The sequence below is a fragment of the Nerophis lumbriciformis genome, linkage group LG26 (assembly GCF_033978685.3).
Source record: "Nerophis lumbriciformis linkage group LG26, RoL_Nlum_v2.1, whole genome shotgun sequence".
NCBI lineage: Eukaryota > Metazoa > Chordata > Actinopteri > Syngnathiformes > Syngnathidae > Nerophis > Nerophis lumbriciformis.
Window position 1 is genome coordinate 25391300 of NC_084573.2, and position 24996 is coordinate 25416295.

The following is a 24996-nucleotide window of genomic DNA, read 5'->3' on the forward strand; positions in this document are numbered from 1 at the left end:
ATTAAGGAATATAACATAATTTGGCTTCTGAGAGTTTCAAAATGTAATGAATAAAATGCTTAAGTTGTTGATAAACAAGCAATTATTTTAATAATTAAATATTTGAGAATATTTGTCCCGGGAGGTTTTCGGGAGAGGCGCTGAATTTCGGGAGTCTCCCGGAAAATTCGGGAGGGTTGGCAAGTATGAGCTAAGGTGGTGTGATATAACCGGTCTTGGTGGGGAAGAGCGCCTTGCATAATTTACAGACCACATTGGTCTGACTACAGTCCGTTTTAAAACATCCAAAAAACTGCCATACTTTCGAGGTGACTTTTCCTCTTTTATCCACTATTTCTTAATTTTTACTTTCTCTTCTCACTCCTTGCAAAGAATCCACCGCGAGACAACAAGATGGCGCAACCAAACGTGATAGTTGATACTGTTACCTGATTGGCTGTTAACGTGTCACTGCCACTGTGTTGCGGTAACTGAGTGCTTTTGTTCGTGCAACCAACCTCTCAACTTCCGGTTTCTTCCGACAAAGAAGAAAAAAAACATTATCGAACGTTTTATCGAACACTTTTTTCATCGATTACGTGTCTATCACAATAAACATTGATGTATCGCCCAGCCCTAGTTTTATCCACACACAATTAAGGCCCATTTTTTGATCTCAATACATAACATTATCACACATTGCGAAAATGTAAGATTTGTAAATACGGTAATAAAACATTTTGGGACACACAACATATTTTGTTTACCGAGCACTTTCTACAGTATATTATGTAAGCTATGAGAAAATAATGTGTTAGTCAAAAAAACATTTTGACATTGATTTTGATATTTGTTGAAAATGTCTAGTCGCAATGTAGAACAGGGGTGTCAAACTCATTTTAGCTCTAGGGCCGCATGGAGGAAAATCTATTCCCACGAGAGCTGGATTGGTAAAATCATGGCATTAAAACTTAAAAATAAAGACAACTTCAGATTGTTTTCTTTGTCTTACTTTGGTCAAAAATAGAACAAGCACATTCTGAAAAATGTTCATATTACAAATAATCTTCTTGGCAAAAAACTTCAAGCTAGTTGAAAATTCTGAGGAAAAAATTGCTGAAGTTTTTAAAAACACCATAAAGAACACAATGACCTTAGACTTTGTCTAAGTGTTTTTACAAAGCCATTAAACTTTAAGCACTTCCTGTTTTGGCAGTTCATCATTAAAAATGTTTGGAAAAGCAACCAATTGTTTCCTCAAACTGCTGCATTGGTGACATCCGCAACTGCCACAACACATTCATTTATCATGATTCAAATATTACAATTATAATATTAAAAAAAACAATTATCATGCACCATAGCCAAAATAAAGGATAACTACAAACTTAAACAATTTGAACATAGCAAATTTAAGCATAAAATGAAATAGAACAAACAGCAATTGTAGAAAGACATTTCTTCAATGGAGTTCAGGGTGCGCATCGTGCATTAAACCAATTGCAAGCGATGCATGGCACTCGAACTAAAAAGATGATTGTCAAGTTGATTTAAGTCTTTGCATTTTACCGTTTCGTTATTATATCCGTTGAGTGGATTAATTAAAATTAAAGAACGCAATGTGTGTCGGTACCGCCGCCATCTGCTACCAACCGCAAGAGGAGCAGCTGATTGCTTTCACCTGCTCTGACTGGAGTAGCGGCAGCCAATCCAGAGGGCGCTTAAACTCAGCTGACACGTCATCTTTAAACAGTGTGATGTGGGTTACACGCGAATTGCAACATCCAGTAGACACATTTAGAACAACAGTTTAATCCGTGGACCGGATTAAACCTGTTCGCGGGCCTGATACAGCCCATGGGGCCGTACGTTTGACAGCCCTGATGTAGAACTATCCCAAGTTGAAGAGATCATAAACACAATATAGACAGAATGAAGTAAAAGTGTGTTGTACCTGTTTCAAGTCCAATGTTATTGTCACATAGTGGTACTTCATTCCATTCTTGATGGAGGGACTTTGCCACCACCGGTTGGTCCCGTCGATGGCGTATTCTATGGGGTGGCGCTCTGTAAACAGACACACGCCCTTCCGATGATCTGTTAACAAGCAATATGCATGTGTTTATCTTACCAAATGGTTTCACGCTGTTCTGGTTGCAGATACGACATTGAGGGTTTCTCACAGGTTGACCTGGCACATGTTCTACGAGCTTACAGAACATATCCGGTTCTGATTGACCACATGTTGCATTGGTTGTTATATCCGCCATCGAAGCCAGGTTCAATACTGCTGGGAACAATCCTGGAATACACAAAACAAAAGGAATTACATACAGTTGTGAATGTTGAACCAGGTTGGAATATCCAAGTATTTAATTGGGATATTTTAATACTACTGCTTAAGTATGTTTAAATAAAACAAAAAAGTATACGTGTATGACTAATTAAGAAGGTTTATCACTTGTTTGGTAGTAGCTGTTCAAACTTCAATAGCGTCCTGTGCAAGAACTCAGGCTGGGCAAAACGACTGAAATTAGTATCACCATATAATTGTATTATATTGGTCAATATCAATAATTAGATATTTATGACCTCTCGAAAATAAGGAACAGGAAAAAAAAAAAGTCCATCCATCCATACATTTTCTACCGCTTGTCCCTTTTTGGGGTCACGGGGGGTGCTGGAGCCTATAATGTATGCAAAAAAATGTATTCAAAATGGACCTTCTTCTGATTAAAATCCCCTCAGCTATCAAGGCAGAAAGGAAATGAAATGTCAACAAAAGCATGGAAAACACTCGTTAAATGTTTTAGAATTGTATCTACATTTATTTATAACCACTTCAAATGAAGGTGCAAAAATAATAATATATGTAAAAAAATATTAAAGTGTAACAAAATAGGGCAAAGTGTGAACATGTTAAACATAGAAAAACCTGAGAAAAACTATTTCCTGCAGGTTTAGTGCCAGGAAGTTCCAGCTGTGTGGTATTAAAAGGTATTACGGTGCTTTGGTACTACGGATTACCAGCACCTTGGTCTGACTTTGGTCTGTTGCAAAAAAAAGAAAAAGAAAAAGTGCCATACTGTCCAGGTGACTTTTCCGGTTTTATCCACAATTTCTTAATTTGTACTGTCTTTTCTCACTCCATGCAAAGAATAAACCACAAGACAACAAGATGGCGCAACCATACGTGATAGTTGATACTGTTACCTGATTGGCTGTTAGCGTGTCACTCAGTGATCACTTCCTGCATTGCTCAGTTAGCGGGTGCCTTGGTTTATGCAACCAACCTTGTTTTGCAACTTCTTTTCACAATAAATAAATAAACAAATAAATACATATATACATATATACACACGTATATATACATATAGAAAGTTTTATCGAACACTTTTTATTGATGTGTGTCTAATGCGATATGTATTTACATTGTTTTATCGCCCTGCAAAAACCCCCTTTGGTTTGCAGTACTGGGGTGCCAGGATATAGAGTTAAATTAAGTTTTGATGGTGAATTTTAAATAATACATTAGTGTATTCAAAATAAAAAATAAGTGTGCACATTCTTTATCAGATTCAATATAATGATGATTTTTGAATTGTAATTTGTTTGAATGCATTTTTAGGGACAGCAATGTCCCTTTGGGACAGAGGACCCTATTGTAATTGTAATGTTTTATTCTTTATTATTATACCGCCGCCTCTTTGAGCTGTAACTTGACCCCTTTAACATGCTTCAAAACTCACCATATTTGACACACACATCAGGACTGGCGAAAATTGCCATCTAATAAAAAAACAACAACCCAAAACTCAAAATTGCGCTCTAGCGCCCCCTAGGAAAAAACAGACAAAACTGCTTGTAACTTCCGGTAGGAATGTCGTAAAGACTTGCAACAAAAACCTCTATGTAGGTCTGACTTAGACCTAGATTTCATACATTGACATCCTTCAGCAAAACTCAACAGGAAGTTGGCAATTCCCCTTTCAAAACAAAAGTTTAGTAAAAACTGTCACTTTTGCCTCTTTGAGCTGTAATTTGACCCCTTAACATTCTTCAAAACTCACCAAACTGGACACACACATCAGGACTGGCAAAAATTGCGATCTAATAAAAAAACCCAACCCCAAAACTCAAAATTGCGCTCTAGTGCCCCCGAGGAAGAAAACGCAGAGACAACTGCTCCTAGGAAGAAAACTCAGACAAAACTGCCTGTAACTTCCTGTAGGAATGTCTTAGAGACATGAAACCTCTATGTAAGTCTCACTTAGACCTACATTTCATATATTGACAACCCCCAGCAAAAATCAACAGGAAGTTTGCAATTCCCCCTTCAAAACAAAAGTTTTGTAAAAACCGGTCACCTTTTTTTTAAACATTATCTCCTCTGAGCGCGTTTGTCGTGTCGGCTTCAAACTAGCACAGGAGAGAGATTGAACCCTTCTGATTAAAAGTTGACCAAAGAGTTTTAATTACTGCTCCGGTTTGGATTTTATGTGCCATCAAAGTCGGTCCCGTCTATCGCTGCTTGCAGCTTAAATTTATAATTGTTTCCCCACTTTCATGTATTTTGATATTTGAGTGCTGTTTTTTTAGATTCAAATTTTATATTTTATTTTTATTTGAAAAGTTTTAGATTTATTCCAGCTGGTGGTGGTTGTTTTAGCTTGTCAATAAAGAGGCCGTTGTTTCATCATTCCCTTGTTATGTTTGTTTGATATACAGTACTGTATAGCACGTCATATTGTGTTCAAAGTCTACAAATCTTCATTAAAATATGGACTTTTGTTGAGGCTGGAACACATTATTCATATTTACAATGTTTCTTATGGAGAAACTTGCTTCACCACACAAACTTTTAAATTTACAAATCCTGTTCAAGGACCAATTAAGTTCAGAAATCGAGGTTCCACAGTAATTTATATTGAACCCATAGTAAAATTGCAATTTCAATGTTATGTGCATTTATAAGAAGAAAGAAGTAAGGTTATAATAAATAAAAATCCTTGTTTATATCAACTATTTTCCCTAAAGTGTGTTTTATTTGATTACTTGATTAATGAACCAATTACTAACCAATAAAATATGAATTACTGCGCACAAATATGAGTCGCCTATTACCGCACTCATGTAGCCCACAGCTAAACCCACCAATGAGTATGACAGTATTTAAACACGGATGTTTCCTGTGTTCACCACCACAATTTACTACATGAAGATAAAATATCAGGGAAAAAGTACAGGAAGCGTCAACATGTGCCTGGTTTCCATTTCCTGCCTGGCAACCATCACACACACATATTAACACATAAGCGCCATGAAACAGCAGATATCCGAGTCTGGACTCAGGCCAAGTTACATGTCAACAGGTGCAAAAGCACAAAACACATGAACAGACATAGAAATAGAGACTCGTTGTCAACAGACAGGATGAACGTGTGAACCAGAAGCAGACAAGTGTGTGTGTGTCCAGATGAGCACAGCTGTATGAGCAGATGTCAACATCGCTGTACTGTGAAGAGCATCCAAGACATCCAAATAATCTTGTACAAGTTCTCACACTCAAATCAATCAAACCCTGTCTCACGCTGCTTCCTAACGATTCTACTGTCGATTTTAGCAATGTGTCATATTAAAGCAACGATAGGACCCTGATATTATTGCTTCAAAATTTGTAAATTGGCCTGTAAAAGTAGAAATGACTCTTTTTTAGGTGATCTATGGCAGAAGTAAGTGCCCCACACTGGGAGGCACCAGCAGAGACAAATGAAGAAAAACAAACCAGTTAAGTCAACTTCCATAATATTTAAAAGATTTGCTGATTAAAAAAAACTCGATTGATTTGTTTTGGTGTCTGTTGGCGTTTTCTTTTAATGGTGAAAAAATGAAAACATTTTTGCAACATGGATTTGGTGCGCCTGGAATGACCGTCTCTGAACACACCTTAGTGTGCTAAAAACGGGTTGTTATGGAGATTGTGCTTCAATATAGCCTAGAAAAGGAGGTGCATGCTGCAGTTGTGTGCTGCATGTTCAACAACGTACTGAAACAGCAGAGGTTGGACCATATGATGCCTTGTATCTGCAGGGAAATTAGTGTCTCCATTATGTGTGAGTGCCATTCACATCAGGACCAGTACAGTACCAATTCCCCGTAACTGGGAATCGATACAGATACTCAAACACCAACGAGAGCAGGATTAGAGTGAACAACATATCGGCCCCGATCGAGAGCGATTTAAAAAAAAAAAAAGTATTTTAAAGCCGCATCGGTCAACATGTGTGACTGTGGCAGTGTCTGTGTGACCGCGACTACACTGCGCAGGATGGGGAGGGAAGGGGTTACAGACACTTTAACACGAACAGGAAAGAGAGGGACGAGAGCGAGAGAAGAGCAAGAGAATATTGGATTTGACCATTTTACCGAAGATGAGTAACAGCAAGAAAAGAAGTAAAGTTTGGACACATCTTAAAGCTTGCACTTTGTAAAATACAACTTTCATATCGAGCAGGCTCCACAAACAACCTGCAATTTCACATGTGATGGCACAGCCAGGTAGACTGAATAGCAGCAACACCTGTCCCCTCAGAAAGAATCTTCTCCAGAACAGGGCAGATCATAACAGAAAGGAGCAACAAGATCATACCCTGAAAGCTGAGGCCATTGTTTTTTTTTTAATGACAATCTTCGCTAAAACCTCACCTGGATGCTGCTTTTTCTTTCTGCACATTTTAAGTTATATTTAGTTGAGTTATGATTAGTTGATTTTTTGTTTTGTTTTTCACTGTATGTGGTTGCACATTTTAAGTTATAGTTTCTTAAATTATGTTTAGTTGGTTTTGTGTTTTTTAACAAATTAAAATGGGTCTTTTTGTTTAAAATGTATTTATGTATTTGCTAGGTTATGTTAAGTTTATTAATAAAGCCATATAAATACTATATGTCGGTGATATATATATATATATTTTACATTAGTTCTTTATTTTACACATAATTTTGTAATTAATTAATTTAAGTGACAAAAAATCTGAGGAGCCACTTGGGAGCCAAAATAGTTTTTAGTGAGCCAAACTAAGAGACAAATATCGGGAATTCCCATCACTGCTCAACAGTACCAATTTTTGTTACTTTCGTGTGTGTTAATAAGTGTTAATGTTTTTTGCACTTCCAAGAGAGATGCAAGTACTGTATAGGCTATTCAGAGTATGTAGAAACTAGAAAGTAATTTTTTTCCCCCCAGTAAGCCGAAAATGTTATGTTACTCACTACGAAGTGTTTATACTGTGAGTATTGTGCTTCTTACACCCAGCTGTGTGACTGTAACATACATCAGCGTTGTAGTTTTCATTACCAAATGTAAAATCGCTAATGCTAATAATAGCCTGTCTATGGCAAATCCAATGTGAATTAGCATCAGTGGCCAAGTGTTACCTACTCAGTGGCCTAGTGGTTAGAGTGTCCGCCCTGAGATCGGTAGGTTGTGAGTTCAAACCCCGGCCGAGTCATACCAAAGACTATAAAAATGGGACCCATTACCTCCCTGCTTGGCACTCAGCATCAAGGGTTGGAATTGGGGGTTAAATCACCAAAAATTATTCCCGGGCGCAGCTCACTGCTCCCCTCACCTCCCAGGGGGTGATCAAGGGTGATGGGTCAAATGCAGAGAATAATTTCGCCACACCTAGTGTGTGTGTGACAATCATTGGTACTTTAACTTTAACTTTAACTTTAAGAGCTGAGCCTTACTTTACGTTCGAGTGTGTTCACCAAACATACTTGCTTTGTGGGCGTTGAAAATCGCAAAATTACTTAGAGGGAGATTGACTCAGTCTGCCCTAGTCTGCTACCGGACGTAACGTCTTGTGCAACAAAAGGTGTCAAACTGTGACACTGTTTGATTTTACGTGAATCTATAGCCGGTAGTACCGACGAAATACCGTTGGTGCCTATAGAAGTACCGAAATTGGTATCCATCCTGGTCTCCATGGTGACAGACAATAAATAGGGCGGTCTGCACCACTTTTGACCTTGTTATCAATTGTACTTTCAGTCTTAGTAAATCATACGCAACACACCCGCATATAGTGCACGCAATTTTATAGTTTGCAAATACTATTAAGTGCTTATTCGGGGTTCGGATGTTGCAATTAGGGCTTTATGGTGACGATTCTGATAACATGTATTAACTATAAATGTTTTAAACATTTATGGTGAGTGCTATTTAAAATGTAACGCTATCAACACCTTTTTTACATTAGTCCCTTATTTATTTTTTAATACAAACAATTGTTTGATCAAAACAAAGCACTTTTGCTCTAAAATCTTTTTGTTTGTAAACATAAAAAAAAAAAAAATATTTTGAGAAAATAAAAGGATAAGCTTGGCTTGCCCTCAGTGTGTAACATGTTAAACGTTATCCTCCAGTGATAATGCTACTTAAGAATCAAGAAATGCCGTTTATTTTCCGTAATGGAGGTGATTATTATGAACTTAGAGGTGCGGCTTCACACTGTGTATGGAGACACATAATTAGTTGCTAGTTGCTTGTCAGCCGGGGGACTAACAATAAATACAGTATCAGCCAGAGGGGATCTGTGTTTGCGATCGGCATTAAAAGGCATTAATCAGCAATGGCTTTCACATTTCCACAAAAATCAGATCAGTGGCACATCCCGACTTTGGAATCTTTTAGTACAGTGGTTCTCAAACTTTATTCACCAAGTACCAATTATTAAAAACAAGGTAGAGGTTTTATTTAACAAGTGCATTTAATATTTTGGCCACTGTAACATTACACACAGTTTGATCAATAACACTGTTTGAATATAGTAAAATAAAACACTGTACTTTAATCAAGTGATTCTTTGGCTTACCACTAATTCTAAAACTGTAGTTTTAGAATCACTGAGTAGATCCGGCCCTCAGTGCATAGTTTGAGGCATTGGACGTGTGTTTCAAAATAAGTTAAACAAAACATTCGTACCATTTGATGAAATAGAAAACAGTAGTCATGCTGTTGGCTCGATATAGTCACTAGAAAATGAGATATTAAAGTAGTGCAGCTCAATCTGCATTAAAGCTAAAAATGTCCTCAAAGATTTCTTTATTACTTTGTGAAAGGAAACAGTGTTTGCTTTTTGCTGTCATGGGAGAAGATGAGTCTTCATATTGTGTGTATGCTCTCCAAAGTGTGTGTATGTGTGTGTGATGGATGTGTTATTGTTGGGTTTTGGGGCTAGATGTAAGCATGATGGAATAAAAAGGAGGTTGAAGAGGACGGGATCATCTCTCTCTGCACCTCCCTCTCCATCTGCCCCTCCATCCTGAGCACTTCAGCGTTACAGGCTGGAGGAAAATATGGAAAGATTGATGAAGACGTCGAGATGGATGGGAAGGATTTTCCGAGAACGACAGAGTGTTGTTTAAAAGGGTCAGGGCCGGGAGAGGGATGAGGGATGAGACGACTATAATTCTCTATCTTCACGCATACGTACACACAAATGGAGGATGTGAATGCATCTACATCTAAAGTCGTGTGCAAGCATAAATGTATGGATAAAAGGAGAAAAACCAAGAATGAATTGAAGAAGCTATATATATATATATATATACATATAAATATACATATATATATATACACATATATACTGTATATATATATATATATATATATATGTATATATATATATGTATATTTATATATATATATATATATACACACATATATATATATACATATATACTGTATATATGTATATATATATATATATATATATATATATATATATATATATACATACATATATATACACACACACGCACACATATATATATATATATATATATATATATATACATATACATACACACATATATACATACATGGTTTCCCGTCGCATTTTGTTGAGAGCCACCGTGGGTGTGGGGAGGGGAGGGGGGGTGGTGCGCAATACAACGTAAACCGTTGGCCAAGCAAAAAGTAACCACAGAACATATATATATATATATATGTATAGTGTTCTACCAAAAAGTAACCACAGAACACTATATATAGTGTTCTGTGGTTACTTTTTGGTAGATCACTATACATATATATATATATATATATATATATATATATATATATATATATATATATATATATATATATATATATATACAGTGTTCTGTGGTTACTTTTTGGTTGGCCAAGCGGACGTGACGACAGGCTGTCCTCACTCAGGTCCGCACGGACCTGGAGGGGGCGTGCCTTAAGCCCGGCTGGAAATCGGTAGAAATTCGGGAGATTGGTTGACCCGGGGAGCGGCACTGAAATTCGGGAGGGTTGGCAAGTATGAGATATTCTCACTTCTTTTCTTTTGTCGAGCACAAGGAAAATAACATTTTAGTTAAATGTAAGTTGTGTCTTGGATCAAAGATCCCATCTACTGCCCAAAACAACAATTCAAATCTGCCTGGTTAGGCTTTGTGTATGTCACGTGTGCCTTCCTTAGGTGAAGCCAGGTTTACAGCTATGTTGTTATTATGCTGTTTGTTACTTATGTATGTTATGTTGCAGCTATTTAAAATAGTTTTGTCAATTTGTTCTGGCCTGAAATAAATTGGCCCTTTGAAACATATCTTTGTCTTTGTGTGTTGTATGTAGACCACATTGCTTAGCAGAGTTCAGTGATGCAAATGCAAGTCAAGTTGATGAACAGATTGTTTTATTCTCCAGTGCAATAACAGTACTGAAATGAAGGCTAATAGGGCATTAATGTGAGCTTTTAAAAAAAAAGAAGAAGAAAAAAAGTAACTAAATAGTTACTTTTCACATTAACGCATTACTTTTTGGTGTAAGTAACTGAGTTAGTAACTGAGTTACTTTTGAAATAAAGTAACTAGTTACTGGTTTTCAGTAACTAACCCAACACTGGTGGTGGAAGAGAGAAGAGCTCTACTTCAGGTATGTGGGCGCTAACTTCATTGCTAGGAAGTAATATTGTTAAAAGGCAGATAGATGTTGTATATCTGGGGCATCAAAACATTTTTATATGAACTGCACTGCGATTACAAATGCTCTCAGATAACCACTTTCAATAATGTGGAATCATATTTTGCCCATTTGTTTTAATATTATCATTGTTTGACAACAGTGTGACAAAAATCATCGACGTCCCATTGGGGTTGTGAGTTTTTCCTTGCCCTTATGTGGGCTCTGTACCGCGGATGTCGTTGTGGCTTGTGCAGCTCTTTGAGACACTTGTGATTTAGGGCTATATAAATAAACATTGATTGATTGATTGAAAAATACTTACTTTGGAATCAGAAGTCAAGATGGCAAGCATATATTAATGTTCATCTGTTTTAGATATATAATAGGGTTGTATTAAAAATGCTTTGAGTAGTTTCTTGTAATAAATATTGAGTTAAGTAAAACTGCAGTTGCATTAAATGGGTTTTTTTCTGTCAAAATTAAAATACCTCGAAGTGCTTTATTGACATATTGTTTCCCGACGTTGTTGAGGGCCATTTGACATGTTGTAAATAACATGTCACTATCTTACACCTGTGCTAAAGTGGGTTTATCCCAAATAATGTATCCATGATTATTGAATGTAATTTTGTAAAAATCCTTATAAAAATGATTTTTTTTTTCACTAGGCAAAACTCAACAGCCACAAGCACGACAGACTAAAACGAAAACTTCCAATCGAGACAAAGTAGCTGAATGCAGTAGAAAAAGACGTCCAGATAAAGAAGAGACTTCTGGACATGATGGAGACATCAGAGAAGCGATCGTCTGAAAATTTAGACAAACTAACATCAAATTACTAAGTCAAAATATTGACTTACTAATAATGACATACCCGCACTCATGAGAGATGCCAAGATTGTCACCCTTTACAAAAATAAGGGCGACAGGAGCAACTGTAACAATTACAGGGGCTTCTCCCTCCTGAATATTGTAGGGAAACTCTATGCCCGTGTCGTGCTTGTGCGCCTTCAGAAACTTGCTGAGCGCGTTTACCCGGAATCTCAATGCGACTTTCGCGCCAAGCGCTCTACAGTGGACATGATATTCTCCCTACGCCAACTTCAGGAGAAATGCAGGGAACAACAGAAGCTCCTGTACATATCCTTCATTGACTAACCAAGGCTTTTGACCTGGTTAGCAGAGAAGGGCTCTTCAGCATCCTACCCAAGATTGGATGCCCTCCAAAGCTCCATAGTCTCATTAGATCTTTTCATGACGACATGAAGGCAACCATCCAGTATGAGGGTAGCATGTCCAACCCATTTGACGTTAAGAGCGGAGTCAAGCAAGGTTGCGTCCTTGCTCCTACCCTTTTCGGCATCTTCTTTGCCCTGCTCATCAAACATGCTTTTGGGACTGCAACAGAAGGGGTATATCTACGTACCAGATCTGACGGCCGACTTTTCAACCTAGCCCGTCTTAAAGCAAGGACCAAAGTACGTGAGACAATCATCCGGGACATGCTCTTTGCTGATGATGCCACCATCATTTTGCACACTTAACAAGAACTACAGTGCCTTATGGACAGATTCTCTCAGGCCTGCAAATACTTCGGGCTTACCATCAGCCTAAAAAAGACCACTGTGCTGAGTCAGGAAGTGGACACTCCACCAGCCATCACAATGGATGAGTACCAACTTGAAGTCGTACACCAATTCACATACCTGGAATCCACGATCAGTGACAATCTGTCCCTCGATGGTGAGATCAACAAACGTATCGGCAAAGCTGCCGCAACCCTAGGGCGCCTCACGACCCGCGTCTGGGAGAACCGGAAGCTGACAACTCCTACCAAAATGGCAGTGTACAACGACTGCATTGTCAGCACTCTTCTCTACGGCAGCGAAACATGGACAACATACTCCAAACAGGAGCGCAAACTGAACACCTTCCACATGCGCTGCCTTCGCCGCATCCTTGGCATCCATTGGAGTGACAAGGTGACGAATGCCCAGGTCCTTGAACGTGCTGGTCTTCCTACCATGTTCACGCTGCTCAGACAACGCAGGCTGTATGGCGAACTTGCCTCTGGCAAGAGATCCGTTGGCCGGCCAAAACTGCGCTTCAAAGATGTCTGCAAGCGGGACATGAAATCCCTGGACATAAACACTGAACATTGGGAAGACGCAGCGGCTGACCGCAGCAAATGGCGCAGTGTCCTTCACAAACAACTGAAGACTGGTGAGGAAAAGATCCATGCCACAGCCAATGAAAAAAGAACCAAGCGGAAGACAAGCACTCCTGCAGTTGCGCCTTCCAGCTACATCTGCAGTAAATGCGGCCGTGTTTGCCTCTCCCGCATCGGACTCATCAGCCACAGCAGGTGTTATCGCTGAGTTCAAACTTGACCTCTGGAATGGCGCAGTTTCAATAGTTGTTACGACTGACTGAGGCCTAATGATATACATGTATAATACACATACACACATATATATATATATATATATATATATATATATATATATATATACACACACACACACACACACACACACACACACACACACACACACACACACACACACACACACACACACACACACACACACACACACACACACACACACACACACACACACACAAACAAAGTCTAATGCTATTTGGAGCTAATGCCATCCTATTTGGGTTCAAGCACAACCAAGGTAAATCCCCGGGCTTTACGATTAAAGCAGGTGATACCATAATGACCAGCAAAGACAAGGTAATTTACCAAGGTTGTATATTGGACAACACTCTCTCGGGTGAAAAAATGGCATTAAAAGCAATCACCAAGATCAATAATAAAACTAGATTTTTGGGCAGGATTTCTGCGTTTATCAACAGGGATACACTTAAGACTCTTGTTGGTGCACTCATACAGTGTCATTTTGACTACGCCTGCACCTCATGGTTCACCAGTATCCCCAAGCCACTAAAAACAAAACTGCAAACTTCCCAAAACAAGCTGGTGAGACTCCTGCACAACCTTCCATACAGGACTCACCTAAGTCAAGCCCACTTTACCAAATTGGGATGGCTTAGAGTTGAGGAAAGAGTACACCAAATTGCAATGTGCCTGGTATTCAAAATACTCACAGAAACTGTCCCCAAGTACCTGTCCAACTATTTCACCAGAGTAAGTGATGCTCACAGGTACTACACTAGAGGGAGTTCCTCAGACCTTGTCCCCCCCCCCCCCCAAATTCAAGACTCTCATGGGAAAAAATGCATTCTACTATTTTGCCACCACACAGTGGAATGCACTACCAACAGACCTTAAAATTCGAACTTCCCTACTAATTTTTTTCAAATCACCTGACATGTATACTGCATATATGTACATAATTTATCAATTTTTTTCACATCATTTTTTATATACATGTTACAGGTTATATATATTTTATTATTGAATGTATCAAATGTGATGAATATTTTTAATGGACCACAATGGAAACAAGCCTTTTGGCTTTTTGTGCCATCCATTTGCCTTTTTAAAGCATTACATAGATTCAATTCTTTAAAATGTCAATAAACTTCTCAATTAATCAATCAATCAAAATGCAGTATATTTGATTTGGTACTTATTTTTCTAATCAGCCTGACCTAAGCCTAAGGATAATGTGTTAAATAAATCATCTGTGATGAAAACATGGTTTCATATCATTTAAAAAGGTTGTAAACTATAAGTAGTTTAAATATAATTATTGAATATGATTAAAATCTAGAGTATCCATCCATCCATCCATCCATTTTCTACCGCTTATCCCTTTCGGGGTCGCGGGGGGTGCTGGAGCCTATCAGCTACAATCGGGCGGAAGGCGGAGTACACCCTGGACAATTCGCCACCTCATCGCAGGGCCAACACAGATAGACAGACAACATTCACACTCACATTCACACACTAGGGCCAATTTAGTGTTGCCAATCAACCTATCCCCAGGTGCATGTTTTTGGAAGAAAAAAAAATCTAGGGTAACATTACTAATTTGGTGTAAATATTTGAGTGGGCTCCGGGCCCCTCTGTGATGGAAACCTTTGACCCCGAGGTTAAGAACTCCTCCCAAGTTGAATGATACTCCTGTAATCCGACAATATCAATTAATATCTAAATATTTTCCTTATTCCCTTTTATTACATAGAAAATGTATAAGTAGTTTATGCTTGAAAATAGCAAAAACTACTACTGGCTTCCTGAGTTTGTTAATAATAAAAACAACAAAAAGATTTTGCGTTAGTAAAAAATATCGATCTGTACTATATGATACTATACTTGGTAAGTGGTATCGTTACTGTCAACATCTGTATCGATCTGCCCAACTTTGTTTACATTTAAGAGCTCGACCTTGTTCTGAATGTGGACCAGAACATCCACATCACCAACAAGGACCTGTACGGGCAACTGCCGAGGCTCAGCAAGAAGGTAACAGCTAGCAGGATGAGGCTTGCCGGACACTGCCACAGACATCGGGAGCTCCTAGCCAGCAAGCATGGGCATTGATCGCGAGGACGTCCCGCGCTAACGTACGTGGACATCCTGAAGAAAGATGCGGGAGCTGAAAGCTCTACGGAGCTGGCCGAGTGTATGGACAACCGGAACGATTGGGGACTCCGATGGAAGCTGGTCTGAGGACGACTGAGAGAGACCTTAGCGGTTAGCAATGCTTAGTTGTATCCTCCTACTGTGTGTAGCGCAACATGTTTAGCTAGTCTTCCAGTGTGGAGGACTATGAGACTATAATGGTAAGAAACACAGTTTATTTGCCGCCATGGAGGCGAGAATTAGCGATCCATAAGCTGCATTGTGAAAGGACATTAGCCGCTAGCATATTTGCGAGACACAGCTAGAATATGTCATCAACATGCATTATCACGATATGACGGTTCTAATAAAAGTTCTTAGTCTGTCAGAGATACATAATTTACATCATATAGCGCACAACCTCGGTATACAGTGTTCTTTCGATTATCATTCATCCCTTGCTAGGTGAATTTACACAATTTATTTCGTAATTTATATGAATATTAAATGCATTTTAAGTCTTTATAAACCCTCCACATAGCGTTCCCACACATTTATAAACACTTCCTATGATCTTAAAACACTGACTTCATATTAACATGAAACTTCAATGGGTACTTAAATCTCAAACGTACTCAATGGTACTTTGAAAACCGCGATGCATTGAGACCACAAACCGCATTGAACCGCAAATAGGTGAGGGAACGCTGTCTTTGCGATTCTTTAGGGTTCAAAGGGGCACCTGATATCGCAAGGCATTGTCGGGCTGGGAAGCCATTGTTGCTGGACAAAGTTTTTGTTTACATGGCTGTACTCAACCAGCGGTATAGTTGAGAGAAAGCAACAAACTGGATTTAAATTGATCGTACCAAAAAAATCAAGGCACTGTACCGAAACAAACTGGACCCTGTTACAAAAAGATAGCATAATTGGTGGAATTGATCCATTGAGCACATCCAATAAAACGAGATTTGAGCAAGCTGCCGAAAGCGTCCTTGTGTCTCGATTGTTAACAGTCATTTTTTGTACAAGCAAAACTTTCCGGAACGCGAAGTCGGTGAAGGCTCACGTATAAACCAACTTTAGGTGTATGCAAGACCTCAAGATTTTACATCAGAAAGAGAAGGCTGTTGTCCGTTCAGAGGTAAGTCAACAGGACTTGTCACTGTGTGGTGTCTCCTGGAGAAATTTGGAGAAAAACAATAAACAATTTTGCCTTCGATAGTTTCAACTCCAAATTGTATGACATTAGGGCATTCAACTTAAGTTATCTTCTTCCCACTCCCAAGTTATCTTCTTCCCACTCCCTTTCAGGCAAAACTGGACAATCATGCATTACATACTATACATTACCTTTTGCACTATATTAATTCATATTATTATGTGTTGCCAACTTTGTACTTTTTTATGTCAATGCCTGAAATAAATAAATAAATGAAAATGAAAATGAATGAAAACTTTGAAGTTCCCACTGCCATATTTATTGCTATCTGCACATTATTTTCACACTCAAACAATAACAATTTCCCATTGGGGTTAACCTCCAACTTTGCACCTATTTTGGCAACAATAGCTGCCTAGGACACTGATCTGTGAAACAGCAACAGAGAGACCAAAAATAATTTCCTGTTCGGAAAGGACAAGACAATCACCTCAAGATCCTCGGCTAGATAACGCGGAGCTTAAAGACAACACAGCATTATCTGAATAAATAGATGGTGCATCAAGGATTATAGTTAGAACAAAAGTTTCAACAATTTACCTGCTTAATTAAATGATGCTCTTGATAAAGTGTGGTGTTGTCCTTACAAGGGTCAGATAATTTAATAAGATCGTAAAACAGAAAAAAAGTTCTGTAATAAAAAATGAAGACCCGAGCCAATATGATGGAATCGTTTAATATTCATGTACCCACGCAGAGATATGTACAAACATACAGCGTGGCCTCTCTGATCTCTGCCTATCATACGCATGTTCCTCGCCAGAGTGCAAATATCCAGATCATTTGGACAGGATCCTAACTGGGGCGCAGGGGAGGCAGATGAATGTAAACAAAGCTGGAGAGCAAAGTAATTTGCATGAGATCGAGGAACTGCTGTCAGTAACAAACTTAACATTAGCCCTTTTTTTCCCCAATGTGGTCTCTGGAGAGTTTCAGGAAAATCCGACATAGCCGAATAAACTTAGGGAGTCATGGCAGGCTTTTTTTTTTTGATGATTGAGCGAAAATGTGCAAAAAAAATGTGTCGATCTCGGGATAAATATGTGTGGTGTACAGCATAGATGCGTACTTTGATGTTCGGTTTATTAAAGGAGTTATTTAAACGGTGTAGCATTGCATAGCGCAGTTATTGTTATCAAAATTCCCTGTTGTAGACACCTCCATGTCAAATTCTGAGTTCCATTTGTGCTGGAAGGTCAGAATTCCTGAGTTCCTAGTTGGAAATTTGAACCGCGGGTCAGATTTTCTATACAGAAAGTCAAGGGATCGCCACTACCACTTGGCTTTCAAAGATGGATGCTTTGAGTGTTAACAAAAATAAAAACTCCTGTAATATCCCTTGTTAGCATTTCTGACTTCAGATGTCGATCAGTGTTAATTTTGTTGACTATATTTTTCGTCTTAGTTATCGTCAACCTATTTTTCCATAACGAATTACAACAATTGCACGTTGACAAAAACAATGACGAAATTTATAATTTAGTCAACGAATAGAAATGGGATGAAAATGCTGACAGAGAAGAAATCCAATCATATTTAATTTCGACCTTTAGCATGTCGGACAGTAGAATGTGGGAAAAGGGCCAGAGGATAAACCAGTGAGGGGTCCAATCAGAACTAATGTCTTTACAAGGCAAGGTGTTTTCATTTTTTACTGGGAAAACACATATTGTAGTATTGTAACAATAAACTGTAATAATGATGATGACCGTGTCAAAATTCGCTACGGTTAGTGTTAGCCTTTTAATTTAAAATTTTTTTTTTTTAAAAACAAGATTGACAACTGTACTTTGATGAACTCACAGACTGACTGGTGCCACCTTGCTATCTTAAATGCTAACATGAAAACATTAGCCTCTTTCCACACTAAGAACAACATACCCTGATCCAAACTTATAAACACATTACTGTCTGAGCAAATAACATATTCAATTATGCACATTGAACCTGTGCTCTCTTAGCACGGAATTATGATGATGATTAAATGATCTTTCCTCAGAGGAATACGAGATGGAGGTGTTTCTGTGGTGCGTCCGAGTACCGCTGAACAGAGTAGGACAACAAAACGCCCGCCAGAATAAATAAATAATAATAGATTCGATTTATTACGCAATTTTGATTTAAATAAATCTTAAATTGCTGCAGTACAAACCAATATTTAAAATAATAGAAGCTTAGCCAATAAAACAGATAAAATAAGAGACTGAAGCATAAGAAACACAATACATGCTAAGTAGTGGGTTTTCAAACATTGTGTCTATTTTAGTTATGTGGTCAAAATATTTCAGTGTGTGTATAAGTAATTTTTGAGCACATTCAACAATACCACGAAATAAATAACCGTGATCATTTTGGTCAGGATAACCGTAATATGAAATTCTAATATCGTTACATCCCTACTGTATTGTTGCACACCTCAATATAATATGTCTTCTATATCTGGAAGAAAGAAACAACATATTTATGCACTGTCTGCAGGCTAACCAGCCAGACATCTACACAACAGTAAGTAGGCCAGAGCTAATATTTCAAAAGTATTCCTACTGTTCTGAATTACTGTTACTATTTAAGACGATAGCGCAGGAGTTCGACCGCTTACTCTACCACTAATTTTGTCCGCCAATTTAATAAGCTAAGATACCAGTACAGTGCGTTTTAATCGATGTCCTCGGCACACTGGTCAGTTAATTGCACAACTTAACGATCCAAAAGAGAAGATTTGTCATTTTTCAAGCTAACATACAAAGAAAGACATTTGTGAGATATATACCCGTTCTAGTTTTACAAAACTGGTTGCTGTATTTAAACGGGGACAGTGGTCAAGACGCCAATTTTGCACACAGTGTGGTTAAACTACTTTGTTTCTTCATAGGACCATTTTAGTCATATAATATTCAAATGCGTAATTTCAAGGTTAGTGTGAAATGTACCTTCACAAAAGTTATTTCAAGACAACTTCAAAAATGTGTTATACTTTATTATTTTTGGTTGACAAAATTTACTGGAATTTTAGTTGACTAAAACTAGTAGATGACTAAAATATGAGTAAAACTAAAATACATTGTCACCAAAAGACTATGACTAAAACTAAATTAAAAATGGCTGTCAAAATTAACACTGATGTTTATAAATGGTAATGTTACTGTTAAAATGTTACCAAAAGTGCATTAACAAAGTATTGGGCAAAGGCTGTGAATACTTATGTACATGAGATCTTTTATCTTTAACAAATTTGCTATTTAAAAAAAAAAGAAAAATCTTTCTAGGTTGTAATTATGGGGTATTGTCTGTAGAATTTTGAGGACAAAAAATTATTATTCCATTCTGGAATAAGGCTGTGACATGAAATGTGGAAGAAGTCAAACACTGTGAATACCTTCTGGAAGCAATTCTTATAATGTCCAAAAACTCCTGTGTGTACTGATCATGGGTTTAACGGCGGTTGATCCACTAGTGAGATTGTTTGGGTGATACGAAAAAATTGGATAAAAATTCTATTACTAACCTTTCACCATTGCAATACAGGCACATGTCTATTTTCCACTAATAGGAAGTGACCTGTAAGACACCTCCTAAAAGTAATACTCCTCAATGCAGCATCTCCAAATTTGCCACATTATATTTGGTCATATTTCTAGATATGCTGACTTGCGGTGATAATGTATTACCATTCAAACCCAGGAGATAATTACATCAGCAACAACATTTCCAGGCACGAGTAGCACAAACACGTATTAACAAATCAACGACATAATCTAACAATCTGCTTTAAAAGATTAAGAGCACAACATATGCAGAACATAACAAAAAAAAAAGCACCCAAGCAATATGCTTATAATATAAATAAACTATTTGGTGCAGCCAACAGATGCTTATTATATATCAGAATATGAAAAACAACACTAAAAACTCATATTGTGTCTGAAGCAGAGAAGCTGCTTTTGGCTGTAACATAAAACATCCCGTCGCTTCATTAAATCCCTGCAGCCAACTGAACACAGCACGACTCATTAATATTGCGCATCATTGCTGCATTTATTCCTTTATAACTAGCTTTGCATGTTTTATTCATGAGGTGTAATAAGGTACAAATACAGTGCGAGAACAGCTGGTAAAATCAGATTAGAGTCATGATCTAAAAGGTTCAGAAAATAGATAAAAGCCTCAATTTAAAAACTACCGCCCCCTCGAAAAAATATGTTTTTTTTCATTTACTTTGACACAAGAAATGGAAAATTAGAAGGGGTGCAATCGCACAATGCGTGCCATAGACTGTTGTCTTGTGTTTTCAGACTGGGCCAGTGAACTTTGAACTGTACAATTAGGTGACTATTGTCTATATTGCATCATATTTTACTAATGATTGAATGCAGGGCTGTAACTAGGATTTGACAAATACCGAGGTCAAAAATTGGTTTTCCAAGAGAAGTTTTGAAAGGCTGAAATCATGGGTATCCCAGCACAATATAAATAATGTCCTGTGGTGTCCCTCAGGGCTCGATTCTTGGACCAATCCTGTTTTCAGTACACATCCTGCCCATGCAACACATTTAAAAAATATAATACATCATATGATCTTAATGCTGATGATACACAAATTGAAATGACACATGTTTAAAATTACTTTTAAATAGTCTTGAGGACAAAAGTAAACCAGAATGCTCAGTCCAGTGACCAGGTCCCCCTGATGCCTTATTTTGAGCCCACAGTCACAAATTTTGGTTTTAAGTTGGACAATGTTTTTAGTTTTTAACAGCGGTTGTACGCTCCAGTTTTTATCATATAAGACTTTTAGCAAAAATGTAATCAGTTTTATCTTTTTACAACTTTGAGCGGGTAATCCATGCTTATATTTCATCATATTTGGACTACTGCAACTTCCTCTATATGTTGGTATGAACCAGGCCTCAATTGCTCCATTGCAGTTAGTCCAAAATACTGCTGCTCGCCTTTTAACTGGCACTAAAAAACATGAGCACAGTACCCTCATTTTAGAATTAATATTGAACTGTTATTGTTTGTTTTTAAATCTCTTAGCGCCACAATATGTCAGACCTTTTGAAAATCTACACCTCCACAAAGTCTCTGAGGTCAGCTGATCGATTTCTTCTTGTCGTCCCAAAAACATGATTAAAACCCAGGGAGGATCGTGCATTTTCTGCTGTGGCTACAAAAGTCCAAAAAATATTTAAACCAGCATGAGAGTTGTGTAATTTTAGTTTATATTATTACCCGGCTGGCCTGGGAACGCCTCGGGATCCCCCGGAAAGAGCTGGACGAAGTGGCTGGGGAGAGGGAAGTCTTGGCTTCCCTGCTTAGGCTGCTGCCCCCGCGACCCGACCTCGGATAAGCGGAAGAAGATAGATGGATGGATGGATAGTTTATATTATTTTCTTTTATGTATTTTGTGTATTCTACTTTTAGTTAAATGTTTTTAGTTTGTTTTTTTTACAATTTTCCTGCTTTTAAAAGTGTGTTTTAACTCTTGTGCAGCATTTTGTGAAAATGTCATTGTTTTTTGAAATGTGCTATATAATTAAAGTGGATTGGAACAAGAACTTTCATTGAAGTAGAACTAACACGTGTAATATTATCTAACATATTTGACAAACTGCATGATTTTGTAACAGTCCACTTTTGTTATTAATATGCCGAAGTTTAGTTTATTAAATCATTTTGACATCATTAAAACATAAATTTAAAAAACATAACAAAATTTCTATCACGGCCGGAATTCGAACTGAAGACATTCTGCTTTGCAAAGCAAGTATTAATGACGCTCGCCACGGAGCCACCGGAAGTGTAAACGGAAATGTGCGTTTATATTCTAATCAGTGACAGAACACGAGGTGGCCAGGAATACATTTGGGTTGTCATTCAATAATTTACATTTTAATGTGTTTCTTCCCGCAAAACACCCCCACCCACTGAGCGCCAGTTCTGCATTTAGGGCGGGCCGGCACCTGACAACGTTATTATACCGACAGCGTTTCACATCATTTTCATTCAGATGAAACCAACATTAGTTACGTCAGTATGATTTAATGTTAACGTTATGTTTACAGCACATTTCGGGTCAAATAATGTTTAAAGTAAACGTGGACTTCATGGTGTTACGTCGTTGGAGTGACCAAAGATCGTATATTGAGAGAAGATGTTGTACAGCGCACACAACATCCTAGACAAAGTATATTTGCAGTCTGTCATGTCATCTTCTTTTTGTCACTTAAAAAAATACAGAGGACATGACCTCGGTGTCCTGAATGGTGGTTACGACCATGCTTGGATGCAATGTCAGGCCAACATGGCTACCAATAAAAGCTATAATTTGGCCATCATTGACCATCTTTATGTGAGGCAAGAACACACGCTGGCCTCTCTTTTCTGTGTATTCTAAATAGTGAAGAGGGTTAAAAAACAGTTAATCAGTATTTATCTATTCCACATAAAAAATCCCCTCAAACAACGCTTCATTTACATGCTGTGACCTGTAAATGAACCAAACTATGGCACAGTCCTCCATCTCTTGGGGGGGAACATGACCCTGGGAACATACTTTATCAGTATCATGCTTGAAACCTTGCTTCGAAAATGTGCTCATGGTAGCCATTAATCTGGACTTCCTCATTTTTATTTATAAGAAAAACATTTATTAATTTTTGTTTTGTTGAATTTAGACAAGCGGTAGAAAATGGATGGATGAATTTAATATTATTTATTTAATTACTTTTTGGAGTATGAAATGGGTCAAGTCGGCCCAACATTTTTTTTAAAGCAAAGTATGCACTTTGTTTTTTTGTCTGTAAGAGAAAATATTCAATGTTAAAAATTGTATTATTTGTTATAAGTTGATCTATATATATATATATATTTTTTTTCTTTAAAGGTAATAAGGATACAGTTTAATGCAGAGGTGTACTTATAACAATTTTATAGAGTAATGACACTATAGTCATGGCGGAGAGTCACGGAATGTGTTCTTCTTCCTAGGGGGGGCGTAACAGAAAATAATTGTGAAGCCCTGCTACAGTATAGCGACGCTGTTACTGTAGGTGCTAAAACCGAGGAACTACTTTTTTACTATAATGACAAAAGCCTTGCTTTTACTCACAATACAATGCAATCCATCCATCCATCCATTTTCTACCGCTTATTCCCTTCGGGGTCGCGGTGGGCGCTAGAGCCTATCTCAGCTACAATCGGGCGGAAGGCGGGGTACACCCTGGACAAGTCGCCACCTCCTCGCAGGGACAACACAGATAGACAGACAACATTCACACACTAGGGCCAATTTAGTGTTGCCAATCAACCTATCCCCAGGTGCATGTCTTTGGAGGTGGGAGGAAGCCGGAGTACCCGGAGGGAACCCACGCAGCCACGGGGAGAACATGCAAACTCCACAAAAACATTCATATAAAAAGGTACTACGAACCAAATACACAACCAAATTATCTGTAAAATATTAGTCCCCTTCTGGATTTGTTTGTTCATGGCAAGCTAGACTACGTATACAGATGTGATATCAATCTCATGTGCTGTGTGCGTCAGAATCAACATCATGAGGACTCACTCGATAGACAGTCGGCACAATTTCTTAAGTCATGCCTGCGCGGACTCTTTTTGCAGCCGTCTTCTCCAATGTTTCACCTTCTTTTCTTGCCTGCTCAGCTTCTATAACCAGTAGGTTTTCTTCTGTATATTCGGGATAAAAAAAGAGTAGGTTCTGGATCCATATTTGCCCCAAAGTAGTCGTCGTTTCTCGCAAAGTCTGCCATGACTAGTGGTAGCAAACACAAAAACGCACTCTTTTTGTTGACGCAAGTAGCATTCGTTGCGATGCGCCTAGGAAGGAAGTTATTGTAATACTTAAAATGACCAAAATACTTGATATACTACAAGGTATCACAAATGTGCCTGTTACTACATTATATACACACTGTACATACTGTCAGCATGTACAGTATATTTTTAGAGGGCTTTATAGATTAAATAAATTAATCCGGCATTGTTAGCCGCCTCTTGCTAGCAGTTTTTCACCATTAAAGGCACAGGAAAGAAAAAGACATGTTCTTGTCTCACATAGGGCTGGGCGATATATCGAGTTTGTAAGATATATCGATATATTTTTAAACAAAATATGAATTAAGAAAATATTGTAATATCGATAGAACTTATTTCACGTTAAAACGACCAAACACCGCTTACCGTATTTTTCGGATTATAAGTCGCAGTTTTTTTCATAGTTTGGCCGTGGGTGCGACATATACTCCGGAGCGA

General features: G+C 38.0%; 1 protein-coding gene across 4 annotated transcripts in view; it reads right to left on the bottom strand.

The window, feature by feature from the left end:
- The window catches only part of lama2 (laminin, alpha 2), a 498600-nt gene that overhangs the window by 390444 nt on the left and 83160 nt on the right, over positions 1-24996 (bottom strand). For all 4 annotated transcript variants that reach the window (XM_061987117.2, XM_061987118.2, XM_061987116.2 and 1 more), the window contains exons 2-3: positions 2111-2281; positions 1934-2046 (exon numbers count right to left, since the gene is read on the bottom strand). In XM_061987117.2, coding sequence (XP_061843101.2) covers positions 1934-2046; positions 2111-2281 — 284 coding nt within the window. The remainder of the gene's footprint in view (positions 1-1933; positions 2047-2110; positions 2282-24996) is intronic.